This window comes from Monodon monoceros, unplaced genomic scaffold (genome assembly GCF_005190385.1).
Source record: "Monodon monoceros isolate NGI ecotype Baffin Bay Population unplaced genomic scaffold, NGI_Narwhal_1 Super_Scaffold_6, whole genome shotgun sequence".
Taxonomy (NCBI): Eukaryota; Metazoa; Chordata; class Mammalia; order Artiodactyla; family Monodontidae; genus Monodon; species Monodon monoceros.
In genome coordinates, this window is record NW_021703783.1 from 95605597 (window position 1) to 95623204 (window position 17608).

The 17608-nt window shown below is 56.0% G+C and overlaps 1 protein-coding gene across 4 annotated transcripts in view; it reads left to right on the plus strand.

Moving 5' to 3' along the window:
• Nucleotides 1–17608, plus strand: part of PARVB (parvin beta) — a 114508-nt gene that overhangs the window by 77090 nt on the left and 19810 nt on the right. For all 4 annotated transcript variants that reach the window (XM_029205595.1, XM_029205598.1, XM_029205599.1 and 1 more), the window contains exons 5-8: nt 5574–5714; nt 7408–7523; nt 10593–10651; nt 13439–13458. In XM_029205595.1, coding sequence (XP_029061428.1) covers nt 5574–5714; nt 7408–7523; nt 10593–10651; nt 13439–13458 — 336 coding nt within the window. The remainder of the gene's footprint in view (nt 1–5573; nt 5715–7407; nt 7524–10592; nt 10652–13438; nt 13459–17608) is intronic.

Below are 17608 nucleotides of genomic sequence, written 5' to 3' on the forward strand. Positions count from 1 at the left end.
CAGCGGGGCTGGGTCGGGTGGAAGGACCGGGCGGTCAGGGGCAGCCCCCCTGGGGAGCTGACATCCAAGCAGGCTTCTGCACAGTTGTCATGGAAAGAACATTCCAGGCTGAGACTCTGCAGAGAGGAAGAGTCTGCCGTGTTTAAAGGGCAGTGAAAGGTGGCTGCAGGTGGCCGGGGTGGACAGATGGGGCCAGATCACGTCCAGTCCTGACAAAGGCTTTTATTCCAAGTGACAGGAAGCCGCTAGAGGATTTGAGCAGGGCTGTGACAAGGTCTGAGTTAGCGTTTTAAAAGGTTGATTGGGCTTCTGGGTACAGAATGAATGGGGAGGCGGGTCAGGAGGGGGACCTGGGAGGTTAGTCAGGGTGCTGTCACAGCAGCCCGGGCATCAGAGGAAGTGGCTCGGTCCAGGATGGAAGTGGAGGATATGTGGGAGGTTAAAGCTGACGGAGGCATGAAGACCGCTGGCCAGGTTTGTGGCCTGAACAGCTGGTGAGTGAGAAAGCCCTTGGGAGTGGCGTGGTGGGCGGGGATGAGGAGGTGGGTGTTGCATCTGCTAAGAGAGCTGATACCCATCCTGCCCGCGTCAGCTGCAGGGTAAGGGTGGAGACCAGCAGTGCAGAGATGGTTAATGCCGTGGGACCGGGTGGCCTCACCCGGAGGGGATGTTCCAAATTCAGTGTTTGGCTGAATGCCGTGGGCCAAGAATTAAATAAATCTCTGTTCATCTAAGCTGAGAACCCCCATCTTAAAATGAACTTCTTTAGTACAAGAATAAATCTGAAATGTTATCAAGATCGTTTAGTAACTGTCACAATTTTATTATTAAAAATGTTGGTTGGGGCTTCCCTGGTGGCGCAGTGGTTGAGAATCTGCCTGCCAATGCAGGGGACATGGGTTCGATCCCTGGTCTGGGAGGATCCCACGTGCCGCGGAGCAGCTAGGCCCATGAGCCACAACTACTGAGCCTGAGCGTCTGGAGCCTGTGCTCCGCAGCAAGAGAGGTCGCGACAGTGAGAGGCCCGCGCACCGCGATGAAGAGGGGCCCCCGCTCGCCGCAACTGGAGAAAGCCCTCGTGCAGAAACAAAGACCCAACACACCCAAAAATAAAAAGAATAAAAAAATTTTTAAAATCTTAAAAACAAAAATGTTGGTTGGAGCTTTGTCGTTTCATAGTATATCATTGGTCCAGCCATTCTCAGCCTGTCAGGTGCTGGATTGCTCTCGAGGTCACTGAGCCAGACATTTGTGATGACGGACACTTTCAGCAGAGAAGGATGGAGGAGGCATGGCTCTTAGGCTGGCACTGCCCACAAGGATTCTACTGATGGTGAAGCTGCCCTGGGTTATCAGCTTCCCTCCCTCTCTATGTAAAGACCTAGCTTCCCTCTGACTCTTGGACTTGAAGACTTGGCTGTTGGTGACAATGCTTGTTTATTGAAACAGTCCTTTGAACTGCTGCTTTGCTCACTGCCCAAAGGAGATACTTTGTGATATTTTCAGAAGCAAACATAAGAGTGTTGTGCTCACTTACACTTTTATTTCTGATTCTTTTTGCATGCAGCTGTGGCTTCACTCACCCAGTCACTTGAAAAACTTGGATCCCTAAGCCTTAGATCTAGTGATGTGGTCGTGGAAGTCTGTCTCTCAGGATCACAAGATCGGCTCTGGATGTGCATCTGCCTCTCAGCCTTAGACGCCTATAAATGACGCCAGTGCCTTCTCTGGAGTAGAGTGTCAGGGGTATCTTAGAGCCAGTACCCTGTAAGAAAGCCTTGCCTGCTCAAGGCACATCCTTTTGGTCCCCTCTTCAGTTGGCCCCAGCAGATGTGGTTCTTGCTCTGCAGTGGCTGTGGTTGTCACTGAGTCCTGCTACGTCCGCTTTGTTATCTGTGAGGTCTAACAAGAGGCTGACTTTGGCTCAGGCAGCCTTTTTAGCGTGAAGTAGTTGCAGTTCCATCCTGTTTGAATATCTTGCATAAGTACTCCTAGATAGGCAATTCTGAAGTCTCTTGTGTGTCCAGTGCTTTGACATACCACTGTTTGAAGAAGAGAACAATGGAAGAGAATATCCAGATATTAACAGAACGTCACTGGTCGTATTAATGATGTGCTGTTACCCTGATGAGATGCATTAGTAACCTACGTGATCACGTGATCCTGGGGCCCAGGGCTGCCAGGAATGATACTGATGGAGGCATTCAGCTCTTTACTTTTCAAAGGCAGAAGCTAAAACGAAATAGGAGATTTTGGCCGAATGCCAGGCCAAAGCTGACTTCTGTGCATCTGTAGAGAGAAGAGGCCTGGGGACTGGGCCCGGGGGCATGGTCAGTGGTCAGAGGAAGGGCCAGCACAGGCGTCTGGAGGGTCCAGCCAGAAGAGAGGAGGAGCCAGGAGAGCATTGCATTCAGGAGGGAGAGAGGAGGAGAAGACAGGAGTGAGGGCGATGAGGACAGAGCACAGGCCTCTGGGTTTGGCCAGCTGTGAGTCACTACGCTAGTAGGTCCCCAGATGTGCCCCTCTCCTTAAGAGCAGATTCGGGGGCAGCTGCCAGACCCTCTGCCAGGGCAAGTTTCAGGGGGTGTAACTCTCCTGCATTTGCAGTGTTGTCCAGGTGAGCCACCTGTGGGCAGTGACAACGCCCACACTGGAGCATTGAGGCAGCTCCCGGGCTGGCTGTTGTCCTGCTTCTGACTCATGACACACGCTTCTCCTCGTGAAAGGCAAGCCCTTCCTTGTGTAGTAAGTGTTCACAGCCCCGCATTCGGCCATCACTCACGTTTTCCAGCCACCGCTGAGAATCCGCCCCATCTTCCTCTGTCTGTTTCCATGCTAGGAAGATAGGGGTCCTGGCCACGCCAAAACCCTGAGCTGCCCGTGCAGTCCCATCAGCGGGCAGAGTGATGCTGGTGATGAGGGCGGCCAAGGACCTCGTCCTCTCCCACTTGGGGGAGTTACCTGAGACGCAGTCACAGGCGGCACCCAGGCACGGCCAGCCTCCTTGGTTTCTGTTATCGGCTGAGTTGCGTCCCCCCCAGAATTCGTAAGACCTCGGGATGTGACTATATTTGGAGACAGAGTCTTTAAAGTGAAAATGAAGTCAGGGTGGGCCCTCAACCCGTCAGATTGGTGCCCTTATAAGAAGAGGAGGGCTTCCCTGGTAGCGCAGTGGTTAAGACTCCGCCTGCCAATGCAGGGGACACGGGTTCGAGCCCTGGTCCGGGAAGATCCCACATGCTGCAGAGCAACTAAGCCCGTGCGCCACAATGACTGAGCCTGCGCTCTAGAGCCCGCGAGCCACAACTACGAAGCCCACGTGCCACAGCTACTGAAGCCCAAGTGCCTAGAGCCGCAACAAGAGAAGCCACCGCAGTGAGAAGCCTGCGCACCACAACGAAGAGTAGCCCCGGCTCGCCGCAACTAGAGAAAGCCCGCGTGCAGCAACAAAGACCCAACACAGCCAAAAAAAAAGAGGATGCAGACACACACAGAGGGAAGACCAGCTGAGGATGTCTACAAGCCTAGGAGAGAGGCCTCAGGGGAGAGCAACTCTGCTGACACCTTGCTCTTGGACTTCTGACATCCGGGACTGTGAGAAAGCAAATTTCCACCGTTTAAGCCACCCACCCTGCGGTACTTTGTTAAGGCAGCTGTAGCAGGCTGATACCGTTTCCTTCCCTTCTCCGTGCGCGACTCCTCCTCCCCCCCGGTGTCATGGCAACCAGGTTTGGCTGGCGGCAGGGACAGCAGAGATGTGCCGGGCTCCCCGTCTCTCCCAGCGGGCGAGGCTCTAGGACCACCTGGCTCTCTGCAAGCCTCCTTCCTTCCCCAGGGGCCCCTGCTCCGTCCTGTCGCTGGCTTTTGAGCACCTGGGGACCTGCTGTGTATTTTCGGGGGGGTTCATGTGGGCAGACAGCTGTGGATGGTTCAGCTAAGACCTATTAGAAACAGATGGGGGGACATCAAAATGCGTAAACAGGAATCATTCCCCTCCTTTGCTGAGCTGCTTTGTTTTGCCGCGAGCACTCCCTGCCCCCCAAGCTGAGGTTCTTCAGGTGTGGCTGACTCCCCGCTAGAGCTCTGTCTCCCGTGTCTGTGCTGCATCTGGTCCTAGGACAGTGCCTGGTGCACAGTAGGTGCTCAGTAACTGTTTTGTAAGCGAATGAATGAATGAATGATTGGACTAACCCTGAGCCCAGCCGATATTTTTGTGTAATGAGAGGATCCTGAAGGGGGGATATCGAAACTGCTTGTTCTTGTTCTCATCGAGGGAGGGGAGGATGGGGGAGACAGTGTTGACGGAGCAGGGGCCTCCGGAGAAAGCGCCTTCCACAGAACTTTGCTGGGGACTGCTGGCAGCAGCTCTGTGCCGGAGGCTCACAGCGCGTCAGGCTCCGTGCCCAGCACTTTGTCATCACCCTCCCGGTTCCTGATCTCGCCGTGTCCTGTGACGTGGCTTCTGTTGTTGTGCAGAGGAGATCTATCGGGGAACCCCGAGTCTTGGAATGAATGAATAGGCGGGACGCCTGGGGAGCCTTCCTCGCCTGCCCCTTAGCGGGTGGGGGTGAGGCATCCCTCCTGCTCCGCTCGGGAGGGGAGTGAAGGCGCACGGGCTGGGGCTGGGATTCAGCTTCAGTAACTGAGTCTTGAGCAGATGTGACCGTGCTCGTCAGCTCCTCCAGACTGCTCCCCGCTCACTCTTGGTGAGAAAATTGTCACAGGCCTCTGAATATCTCATAATCCTTCTTACCGTGGGGTCCAGCTGTTAGGGAAAGAAGAATTGGGAGCAAACGAGTGCAGGGAGGCTGAGGCAAGCCCTGAGGCCCTTTCTATTTTCTCACCAAAGTTCTCTTCCCTCTGAGAACCCACTGGCCCAGCCTCTTCACCTCCGGTCCCTTCCCCGCAGGTCACCTCCTTACCTCCCAGCTGCACCTTGAATTATCTTGTTCATTCTCTGTGCATATGCTGTTCCTGGGTGGGACGCCCACACTTTAATCCTTGAACTCCCTGCCCCCCTTTCATCCTGGAGTGATTTTCTTTCTTTTTTTTAAAAAAAATTTATTTATTTTTGGCTGCATTGGGTCTTCATTGCTGCGCACAGGCTTTCTCTAGTTGCTGTGAGCGGGGGCTACTCTTTGTTGCGGTGCGTGGGCTTCTCATTGCAGTGGCTTCTCTTGTTGCGGAGCACGGGCTCTAGGCACGCGGGCTTCAGTAGTTGTGGCGCGTGGGTTCAGTAGTTGTGGTCCACGGGCTTAGTTGCCCCACGGCATGTAGGATCTTCCCAGACCAGGGCTCGAACCCGTGTCCCCTGCATTGGCAGGCGGATTCTTAACCACTGCACCACCACGGGAAGCCCCCTGGAGTGATTTTCTAAGGAAGAGGAGTGACTTGAAAGTTCAGAGTTCCGTGGCTCAGCATCCTGGCAGTCCCCGCTGTTGGCGATGACCTGCTCCACTTTGCAGCCCCACAGAGGATGGGGAGACCTCAATGCAGCCGGTTGGCCAGGCGGCCCTGAGCCCCTCCAGCTTTTCCTGACACTCTGCCTTTTGCCCTTGTCCTTTCTGTTGCAGAAAAGCTGGCAGGCTGCAAGCTGAACGTGGCCGAGGTGACCCAGTCCGAAATAGCGCAGAAGCAGAAGCTGCAGACAGCGCTTCAGGCGGTGCAGGAGCTGCTGCGGCCCCACGGCCGGGCGCTCCAGTGGACCGTGGACAGTGAGTGGCCGCCAGGATGGGGGAGGGGAGCCCGGCCTCTGAGCTTCCTGCCGTGTCATTCGTCTTCCTGTCTGGCCTTGTGGGGTTTTTTTTTCTTGACATCTTTCTTGGAGTATAATTGCTTTACAATGGTGTGTTAGTTTCCGCTGTACAACAAAGGGAATCAGCCATATGCATCCGTATATCCCCATACCCTCTCCCTCTTGCGTCTCCCTCCCACCCCCCATCCCACCCCTCTGGGCGGTCACGGAGCGCCGGACTGATGTCCCTGTGCCGTGCGGCCGCTCCCCACTAGCCATCCGTTTTACGTTTGGTAGCGCGTGTATCAAATCCGCTCACATGCCTGCCCTGAGGGAGGTGGCCAGGAGAGGAGGAGTGTGTCAGTGAGGGACTTAGTCACGCCGGCAGTGCTCTGGTTTCCCCAAGCTTCAGGACGGAGAGGCACCGTTTCTGGATCAAGAGAGACTTCCAGCGGAAGTCTTCCAGATTTGGGTTATAAGACAGAAGAAGCTCTCTGGGGTTCTTGGAAGGACCCTCCACCCTGGATACCGATGGCACCAACACCCAGTGAGCCGTGCTACTGGTGACTCACCGATGCGGGTCCTCAGAGGTGATTCAGGCCGGCCCCCGGTGTGTGTCTCCAAGAGCACCGGCGTTGGGGATACGCGGCACCTCAGTATTTCCAGGCAGGACATAAACGCAGAAAAGTGAGGCACCGACCGGGACAGACTGGAAAGGGCTTTGTCCTGCTGCCCTTCCCCAGCACCGTCCCCGCGGCAGGGCCGCCAGGAGCGGCTGAGATGCTCTCCCTGCCGCCAAGGGCCCCTGTTCTTGGGTGAGACCAAGGCTGCAGTCAGGTTCACCCCTGGCTTCTTGGCATCGAGACCTAGGACAGACCCAGGCCCACCTCCTGGGTTGCAGGGCTGGGGGAAGGGAATCAGTAAAGCCCTGGACGGCATGATGATAACCGTCCACATCCTAGAGAAGAGCTAGTGGCCGGGGCTGGCAACCAGGGCCCTAGGTGGGGCAGGAGGCACGTCTAACACCCCCTGCATAGCCTTCCCTGTGTAGACGGTTGATTGCATAGAGGGAGAACTTTTAAGCACCCGAGATAATAATGCACATCGTTGTGGTGGGTAAGTGCCCAGGTGACCTTTTTTCCCAGTCTTTTCGCTTCTCTTGCGCTGACTGTATCCTCCTGCTCATTCCCTCTCTTCACCACCCAGTTCATTCCTTTTACAGACAACATGCTTTTGAAAGTGCTTGCATTAGTCACCTGAGGTCAACAGGAAAGAAGACATGAGAAGCCAGCACTAAATTCACCCAGGCTGCCCATCAGCTGTTCTCCGTTTTTCCATGGGCTGTGCTTCTGCCCGTGGTTTTCCTCCGAGGTCTCATTTTCACTCAGCGTCTTTATTGCCTCCCCCCTCCCGCCCCCTTGTTTTCTTTTTCAATTCAAGTATAGTTGATTTACAATGTTGTGTTAGTTTCAGGTGTACAGCAAAGTGATTCAGTTATACACACATATATATTATTTTTTCAGGTTCTCTTTCCTTATAGGTTATTACAAAATACTGAGTATAGTTCCCCATGCTATACAGCAGGTCCTTGTTGGTTTCACCGCCTTTTGGACGTGGGCTCGGGGTTCCTGTCTCATGATCTAAAGCAGCCCCCTTCCTCCCTCCCCGACTAGCGATTCATGGGAAGAACCTGGTGGCCATCCTCCACCTCCTCGTGGCCCTGGCCATGCACTTCCGGGCCCCGATCCGCCTTCCCGAACACGTCTCCGTGCAAGTGGTGGTCATACGGGTAAGTATCGCGGTTGGCTTGCCCGCGGCTCTGCCCCAGAGGCTCCGGTGCTCGTTCCTCCTCTAGTTTGCATACTTTCTTCCTTTTCCCGTTAAGAGACTACCTTCTCTTTTTTCCTCTTGACGAAATGTATGCCTTACTCTGGCTTCAGAGTAAATGATGGAGCAGAAACAGTGGCGTTGGTCTGAAGAGAGGCAGATTCAAAGGCGTGAGTGCGTGGAGGCTTACTTTTCCACATTTTGCAAAAGAGCATTCATTTCCCTGCAAAGAATTCAGGCCTGTAGAATGAGCTTATTACTCACTGGATAGGGCTGAGACCAGCGGAATGAAACAGATACCCCAGTACCCCCAATCAGAGCCTCTCTCTGTTCCCTCCCAATGACATCCATCATCCCCCGTCATGTTCTTGAGGGTCGACTCTCTTGCTCCACTTGGAAGAACGTAACTGGGAGCCAGGGTCCTTCTGACGGAGGTGGAGACACCTTTCTTGTCGATTTCCCCTGCGTTCAGGGGCACAGATCCTGCCTTGGCTTCGTGTGTGCGGTCTTGTCCAGCAAGCGTGTATTAAGCGCCTGTTGTGTCCCTGTTCCCCTCGCCCTGGTTACCGGGGACACAGGATGAGGAAAGTGTGCTCGGGTCCCGGAGGACCAGCTGCTTCTGCCAGAGCGTCGAGGTTACGCTCGGATCATGGATGTCTCTCGTGTTTCTGTTCCTGGAGATGTCCGGCTCCACACTCTCCTCTGGTTTTTAAACTTATCAGTCCCGTGGTCTCTCCGGTCTGCAAGGCTCTGGCTGATCCTGTGTTTTCCGAAGCCGTCTGACCCCTCCGTTTACCCCGGGGGCTTGGCTCCGACCTGATGGGCAGGAATGTTCCTTTCTGGCCTCAGGCAAGGGTTACCTGCCGTTTGGCCCCGTTTGCCTCCTAAAGGGGAATGTTTGTGGTCGGTGGCGGTGTCAGGGACAGGGGACCATTCCTGCCACCCTCGTCTTGGACTCAGGATGGTCGGCCGGGAAAGGCTTCCCAAGGACACATGAGCATATGGTTCCCAAACCCACGTACGTCAGACTCTGGGCCCTAGGAGCACTCTGCAGCTCAGTAATTGGGGTATTTCCTTTCAGGCCTGCACTTTGGTCCAAGAAAATCTTTGGGGTTTGCAGAACGTTCTACTCGCCCGGGCAAACACTCGCTGGCGCGTCCTTCCTTGACCAAGGTCACAGGAGGACTCTCTGGGCCACTCCCAGAGTGGGATGAAGCGGGGAGGGGAGGCCCCCGGGGACTGGCTGGTCTCAGGTCTTAGAGCTGCCCCTGGCCTGTCCCTCTGCGCCTGGTTATCCAGTTGAGATGGGGAGATGTAAGAAGTGTGTCAGTTCGTGGAGGGATGGAGTGAGGGAAGGGTCGCGTTTGCTACCTGGCCGTGTGGTCTTGGGAAATCACTTGATTTTCCTGAGCTGCAATGCTTTCCTCAAAAAAATTGAGATTCTACTACAGACTTTTAAAATATTCAGCCTTGGGACTTCCCTGGTGGCACAGTGGTTAAGAATCCACCTGCCAATTCAGGGGACATGTTCGATCCCTGGTCTGGGAAGATCCCACATGTCCCGGAGCAACTAAGCCCTCGTGCCGCAACTACTGAAGCCCGAGCGCCTAGAGCCCGTGCTCCACAACGAGAGAAGCCACCGCAATGAGAAGCCAGCGCCGCCGCAACTAGAGAAAGCCTGCACGCAGCAACGAAGACCCAACGCAGCCAAAAATAAATAAATTAATTAATTAAAAATATTCAGCCTCGTCTGCCCCATACCCAGCCCTGGGCCCGGTATCTAGTGGGTGCCTGATGCACATCTGATGTGTGAATAAGTGGACAAAATGTCTCCGGGCCTCCCCCGCCACCGTCCCCCATGGGCACTCCTGAGAATCAGCCGGGGTGAAGCCGTGGGAAAGCTGACGGCCCCCAACGCCTGGCTACTCTTCCTTCACTAGGACCAGTGGTGAGAGTTCCCTGGGAGGCCAAGCTCAGGAAAGCGTGGGGATCTTGGATCTCGAGAGGCGTCCAGGTGGGCTGCCCAGCAGGTAGTGAGCTCCCCTGTTCCTTGAGGCGTTCAAGTAGGGGCTCACGGTGGCGGTTGGGTTAGCAGGCTGCTGCGCTCCACCCTGAGGTCCGGGGCACACCGCCACCGCCTCCTTCCTCTCCCCCACCATCGTTGCCTCTCCGTACCTACCAGGCTCTGGGACAGGTGTGTCGCACACCGTGTTAGTGTCCTAGGGCTGCTGTAACAAAATCCCACAAACTGGGTGGCTTAAAACAGATGTTTGTCCTCTCACATAATAGAGGCCTGAAGTCCGAATCAGGGAATCGACAGGGTCCCTCCGCAGGCTCTAGAGGAGGGTCCTTCCTTCCCTCCTCCAGCTTCTGCCGGCTGCCGGCACCCTCGGCTGTCCTGGGCTTGTGGACACATCCCTGCAGTCTCTGTCTTCATCATCACGTGGCCTCTTCCGTCTGGTCCGTGTTCCTATGTCTCTATTTTCTCTTCTTCTAAGGACACCAGTCACTGGGGAGGACCCACCCTAGTCCGTTATGCCCTTATCTGAACTCATTACATCTGCGAAGACCCTATTTCCAAATGAGGCCCCATTCTGAGGTTCTGAATGGACGTGACTTCCGGGGGGACCCTGTTCAACCCAGTGCACGTGTGTCGTTTCATCCGATGCCTCCCTTCTGTTACGTATGTCCCTTCATGCTCTTCGCCTTTCCCAACTGCAGGGTGTCGAGGAGTTCTTTGGGAGCGGAGATGTATCTCCTGAAACCTCCCACAGCTGCCAGCTCTCAGAGGGCAGGAGAGCAGGGGGGGCGGGGGTGGAGCAGGTTCCAGCCACCAAAGGGTCACCCGTGTGGTCCTCTGCAGTCCATCCCCCGAGCATAGCTCGGGTGTGGTGCCAAACCTTTGTTTAGTTCTCTGTTGTCCCCAGGCTGGCCTCCCGGCCCCGGGGCCATCTGTCCACGGCCTCAGCTGCCCGCCTGCTCTGTCTGTCTGCCCAGGTGTTGATTTATTCGTTCATTTTGGGGTTTTCAGAAGCGGGAAGGCCTGCTGCACTCCAGCCACGTCACGGAGGAGCTGACCACGACCACCGAGTAAGTGGACCCGCTGCTCTGCCCTCAGGCCCTGCTCCAGCCGGGGACCCGCACACACAGGGGGCCGTTTTCCCCTCCATGTCCCTTGACCTTGAGATGGGATTTTATCGCAAGCGTCCACCCTAGCTTTCTATCCTCCATGCACTTTCTTCAAAGTTTGTTTTGTTTTTGTTTTTGTTTTGCTGAGGAAGGGCAAGATAGCAGTTTGGTTTGGTATTTAAATGAGAAATTCTAGATCTTTTATTTCTTCCCCAATAGAAAAATGATCAAATATGTGTGACATAGGCATTAGAACTTATTTACGCTGCCTGAAATCCCGGTCTCTTGACCGGGAATAATAAACAAGAAAAAATATAACTGCGCACATTCAGAATCTCTTATAAGGAAGAAAAGGATGAGGGGAAATCTAAAACAGTGAACTTTCATATGGTAGGTATGCTAAACACTTCAAAGACTTTAATGTTGGGACTAAGTTATTCTCCAAAGACTTTGGACTGTCACTCCTTATTTTGGAAGGTGAGCTTTAAGAATGTTGAGAGAGGGGTGGGGGAGAGGTGTTTAGAATGGTCCAAGGGAACTGTTGTCCTGATTCATCTAGCCGTCTGTCTTAGCCCCGTCAGGGGGAGGGAGCCACGCCTCTAAACTAGAATCTTCCTTTGATGAGATAGTCCTGAGCCGTCCCTTGCCTCTTAGAGAAGGCCAGAGGGCAGTTTTTAAGAAGTCTAAAAGCTTCAGATCTGTTGAAAATAGCAAATCAAATGGCTCTATTTTGCGTGTGGTTTTTAGGAGGCATACCCTGTGAAGTATCCTTAAAATTCACTGCCTTTGTGCCTCCCGACTAAACCTGTTTCAGATGAAACAGAGCATTAAAAATGGATCGTCTCAGCTCACCCACCTGCTCAGTTCACGGAGTGATTAATTACTGTGTCATGAATTCATGTATGGTCTTTCAAGAAGCGAGCTGACACAGGAAACCGCTCCTGGCGTGGGAGCTGTCAGGTAGATGGGGAGACGTGCAGCCTGGCGTGCGGCCTGACGTGTGCGCACATCTGTTCCAGGCCCACGGGAGGGGGAGGGGGACGTGGTGCTGAGCCTGGCACGGGGGGCCTCGGGCAGCCCGCTCGGCCCATTCAGGAGCAGGAGGAGGGCGGCTTGGGGGAGGCAGGGGCGCACTGGCATCTTACCCATCATTGTGTGACAAACCACCCAACCCAAGGAGCTTAAAACATCAGTCATTTTATTTGCTGACAGGGGGTCCGCAGTCTTGTGGGTGGTGCTGGCCAGTGGGGGCCACTGTCCCTCCCTGTGTCTCTCATCCTCTGGGCTTCCTCCCCGGTGCCCACAGGGTCCCCAGAGAGTGAGAGGGCAGCTGCAGGTCCCTGGACCCCCGCATGCTGTGTCCCCACCTTCTGTGGGTCAGAGCAAGTCAGTGGTCACCCTGGATAGGAGGGGGAAGGCAGATGGCCCACCGAAGGGGGCAACGGCCAGGCCCGTGGTGGGGGGCATGTTGGGGGTTGTGCAGCGATGGGAAGAGGCTGTGCTTGGCCTTCCCGGTCTCACAGAGGGTGAGGGAGCCCTGAGAGGGCGGCGGGGGGCAGTAGGAGCTCTGTCACCAGAGCCGGCCCCTGGGAGCGTGGCCTCAACGATTCACAGCAGCACCCGGGCAGAGGGCCTGCTTGGACGCCCAGAGGCTGAGAGGACGCAGTTCCCCTCCTTGAGGGCTGGAGGTCTAGCTGTCAAGAGAGGTTGTGTCTGTAGAAATGTGAAACCCAACCCAGGGGCCTTGTGGGAAGTGCCGTGTGACCCTCAGGAAATTTCGGGGGCGAGGGAGCACCCAGAAGTCATAGTGGAGAGAGGTTTCCAGCAGAGGCCGACCAGCCTCCTGCCTGGTCTCCCGGGCTCCAGGTTTGCTCTGTCCTATGGGTCACCTCCTCCAGGAAGCCCTCCCTGTTTGCCAAGCAGGAGTGGCTGCCTTCCTTTTAGTTCCTATAGCATCTGCTGTATGTCAGATTTCTGGTGCACGCGGGCTGTGTGGAAATGTGGGCTCATGAGTCTCTCTCACCATCAGGCGTCATGTGGGCGGGGCCATGCGGTGTTTATTTCCGTATCTCCGTGGCCTGCACATAGTAGGTGCTCGAGAGACTCTTTGTTAAATAATATGGAGGCGAAGAACTTGAGTCTCGAGGGATTTGGGGATCAAGCAAAGGTCTCTTTGCCTCTCAGGACGCTAGTGCACAGAGGGCATTCGTGATCTCAGATCCTCAAGGAGGAAGCAGCCGCCTGTCCTTCGTGGTTTCGGCTCTCACCTTGAATCAGGGCCCAGCCTGTGGTTCTCCAGCATCCTTTAGTTTTGTGATTCCTTGGAAGTACATCGTGCTCGCTCCCAGAAATGTGACCTCTGGGTAATCTGCACCCTTGTATTTTAAAGTTTAAACTCAAGGTTTAAACTCACGGTGCTGGAAGACCCGTTTTCTGCTAAAATGCTCTCTTGCGTTAACCACTCCCGTGATGAAACAGCCCCCAGATGGCATTAAAGGGGTGGTTTAAATAATGGTGGCTATTTGCCGCAGGTCTTGTGCAAACAGTGAGAATCCACATAAGCACCTCTCATTTGTACTTAGAGCGGGAGAGAATTTATCGCAATGTGACTTACATTTATGTGAACAGCCCTTCGACTGGGCGGCAGGGGCTCCGACTTGCCGGTCGCCTCCGCCGCCGTCTACCGTGCTGCTCATTAGACGGGGTTCTGAGCACCCGTCTGACGGTCCTCTCTGTTCTTGCCTGCAGGATGATGATGGGTCGGTTCGGTAAGTAACCCAGGGGTCGGGGAGAGGGGCTGGGGAGTCTGAGGTCGCCGGGCACTGTGGGGCTGCCCCAGGAAGCCCCCGGGGTTCACGCAGTCACACAGGGGCAGCAGGGCCCCGGGTGGGTTTTGGCATGTGGTTTGCTTCTCAGAGCTGTGGGAGCCTGGGCGGGGATAAGCAAAGCACGGTGGAGGGGGTGAACCAGGATAAAAGGGAGGGTGGCGATGTCCCAGTGAATATAGAGCATAGTCAGCTAGCCGGAGGGACCTTCCTTATGGGATGTATTTTCATATATTGTTTTCCACCTTAAAATCTCCAGCTTAACAGACCTTAGAGTCAGGCAGCCTTGGCTCTGGTCCCAGCTGGGTGACCTTTGGCCTGCTCCTTCACCTCTCTGTTCCCCATCTGTGAGATGGGACCTCGGGGTTGTTGAGAGGATTTTGTGAGACAATCAGTGTTCACTCTCTTTGGCCCAGGGCCCGACTCTCTCTCTATTCGTGTTGGTTTCTCTATTACTGTTACCGTTAGTAATAATAAACTCTTGCTGTTCCCAAAGAATTGTTCCGTGCCCCGTTAAAGACCCACGACCCCATCTTCATCTCAGCGAGGGATGGCAAATAAAGGGGCCGCTTGTGGCAGTGTATAGGCCCTTAGGGATGGGAAGCCCCAAGCTCTTGGCTGCAGCAAGAAGCAGCCTGCGCCAGGCTCACCGCTTTGGGGAATATTTCAAAACAAGAAGCCCTCCACCCCCCCAGATACCGTGTTCTCCAGGGAGCAGAGAGGGGAGCGTGGCTGTTAGAAGGAGAAGTGGAAACCAAATAGAAGATCCCCCCCGTGCCTTGTGAGCCTGCCAGCTGGAGCTGGTCCCTAGCTGCGGGGGCCTCGGGGTGAGGGGTGCACCCCAGAGGCACCCACGGGCTTGGCCACGCGGCCTCTGCGACCTCATGGCGATTATGGGGACGGATGGCACCGCGGCCCGTCATGTACAAAGAGGGGATGCGGCTCTTTAGTTCTCAAAGGTCTTGAACCAGAGAAAATGCAGCGATTCCATGTCCTTAAGTAGTTCTTGAGCCGTGCTGGGCAAATTCAGTCTTCACTATTTTTTTGAAGTAGCAATTCAGTTCTTTTTAATGGCTTTATTATTAAAAAGCATTTAAAAGGGAGAGGAAAGGAAGCCTCCTGTGTCCAGTTGATGAGGGTGCAGACAGGGTGGGGAGGGCAGCTCCCAGGGCGGCATGGGGCGCGCAGAGTGGGCGACGTGGGCGGCCTGGCCCTGCCCTGGGTCTGGGTGGGGGCCCGTTGGGAGGGGGGCCTAGAGCACCCTTCTGTCGCTTCCCTGGCCTTTCTGCATGGCGGGGCTCAGAGCCCGTGGGCCTGTAGAGGCCCAGCGTTGACTTGAGCGGGGCCCTTGGAGCATCTTTAAGTGTTGCTTCGTTTTCTGTGTGTTTTCACTTCCGTGGGCGGCATGGGCCTGGTTTGAGGTTTGGGGGGCTCGGGGAGACTCAGTTCAGCTGGGGGCTACGCGCGGCCTCCCGTGCAGAGGGGTAGAAGCTCGGCCAGGAAGGCCCTGGCAGCCCTGAGAAGGGGCCCCTGAGGGTCTGGTGGACAGGGTGGTGGCTCCTTTTGAGAGCCACCGGAGACGGCGGAGCGTCAGGGGACTGTGACACCCTGAGAAGCCGAGGAGTCTGGAGTCGTTCTCAGAACTTTCGAGGCCGCCCATGCTCGTGAAATGCAAACAGGTAGTGGGTGACAGGCGACTCATCTGCCCCCAGCTTTGGCTTCTGCTGACACAGGCCCCGAGGCCTCCTGGTTACCCAGATATGCGGCAGCTTCCGCTGGCCCTTCTCCCGCGGCAGCCTTCGGGGCCCCCAGAGCCCCACGGCCCTGCTGAGGTTGAGGTCGGAGCCCATCACCTCCCTCCGGGGTGCTGGTCCCCCGATGGTCCCTCGAGTTGGTTCCTCTGCACCCCTCAATCTTCTCACTGCCCCCAGCTTGCCGTAAGCTAAAGCCGCAGCCCTTGCCGGGGCCTCCCAGACCCCCTTAGACCACCCCTCCTCGCTGCCCTCCTTCCTCCGCCTGCATGTCTGTCACCTACAACAGCACCCCGGGGCTCCCCCTTCCAGCTTTTTTTTTTTAATTTCTTTATTTAATTTTGTTTATTTTTGGCTACGCTGGGTCTTGTTGCTGCGTGCAGGCTTTCTCTAGTTGTGGCGAGTGGGGGCTACTCTTCATTGCGGTGCGCGGGCTTCTCACTGCGGTGGCTTCTCTTGTTGCGGAGCGCGGGCTCTAGGCGCATGGGCTTCAGTAGTTGTGGCACGAGGGCTTAGTTGCTCCCGGCATGTGGGATCTTCCTGGACCACTGCGCCACCAGGGAAGGCCCCCCTTTCCAGCTTTTGTACTCTCAGTAGCCTCGGCCGGAAATGCTCTCCCTCTAGATCCCTCCGTGGCTCACTCCCTCAGCATCTCCAGCTCCACTTACCAGGGAGGCCCTCCCTGACCCCCCGGCCTGAATCATCACCATCCGTCCCCTGGCTTGCCACCCCCTGCCCACCTGCTTAATGATTTCTTTATTCATCTCTTTGCTCACTGGGAGCACTTTGCTTTGCGCCCTGCCTGCCAGGCTCAGGGGGTCTGGACAGTCGGGGACCCTCGCTTGGCCCTTCGCTCTTTCCCTTCACATGTGGCTCCTTGAGCTGTAAGCATCCCGTGGGCTGGAGCATGTCTTCCCCGAGTGCATCCCCAGCCCTGGGCTGCACACGTTCTAGGAGCTTCCGAAACAACAGGCAGACCCTCTTTGCTTGGCTAATGTCTGCCCGGGGCAGGGGTTGTGGGGGCAGGTAGCTTCACTAGGAGCTGAGTTCTCAGCCTCGGTGGGGGATGGGGGGCTCCACGCTGCACCTCCCCCAGGAGCCCCCCTCCCCCTTCCCGCCTCCTGCTGGCATCACTGTCCTGGCTGAAGTGGATGCGAGGCCCTTCTCTCCCCAGGGGAGCTGGGGAGCTGCAGCCTGATCTCCATGGCAACGGGCTTGCTGGCTGCCTCTCCTCCGCAGGCGCCCCTCCCCCTCCCGGGCTTCAGGAAGTTGGGGAGAAGAGAGGAGAAGCTTTCTTCCTCTTCTTCCTGGTCTCCTTGTAGCCCCTGGTCTCTCCCCATCACATCTCCCCATTTCTGCTAACACCGCAGCTGGATCACGCCATTCCTGGTCACCACCCTCCACAGCTGCTCACCCTGTCGATGGACCCAGCCCTCTTAGCCTCCCCCCCACCCCCCACCCCCCGCAGGCCTCACCCTCTGGAACCCACTCTTGGCTTTCTGCTCCCTCTGCCTGGAACGCCCTTGCTTCTTCTCTTGCCCCGGCTCAAACATCGCCCGTGTGAAGCCTTCCTCTGACCCCGGGCCTGTGTCCACGTCTCCAGGCTCAGGTGCCTCAGAGAACAGGCCGGTCACACGGAAGGGGGAAGTGGCTGGAATATCGAATGATGAAGGGCTGCCCCTCAGCCCCTGTGTTGTGTGCGGTGGGCAGTTCTGGGGTCTGGGGCAAACGGGGGAGTCTGTGCCCCCGCTTCCACGGGCGGCTCATTGATCTGGGGAGAGCGGGGAAGAAGGTTCACTGTTGCCTCAGCTTCCATTTCTTCAAGAGGGTCCAGAAATTCAGAACTTTTGGACAGATCTTCCAATTTTAAAAATGTTGACTCAATCAAAAACCACTTTGTTTGGAGTAAACTAAGCGTCCCTGAAAGTTGAACTTGGGTAGCCACTGGGGGCCCCTGGCTGATTTGGCCGCTTTCTGCATCTTTCAGGCCTTTTTGGTACCCGTGCTTTTGTACTGTCTCCCCCAGCCTGTGCCCCTCCCGGGGGCGGGATGGCTCCCTGTTCACCCCTGTGACTGCGGGGTAGGATGAGAAGGCGTCAGTGAACTGAGCGTCAGTGACACACCTGCCAGGCGGTGGCTTGGCCCTTCATTCACCATCTTGCTTAATTCTTACGCTGACGGTGAGCCTCGGGACTGTTTTCACTCCGGCCTTATGGCGGGAAGCGTTTTGCCTAAGTCACGGGCACCAGGCTCTCAGCTGTATCTGTTTTCATTCCCAAGGCCACACACACCCGGCCGTGATGCCATTTAGTCCCCCGGGCGCAGGTGAGCGGGGCGCAGGA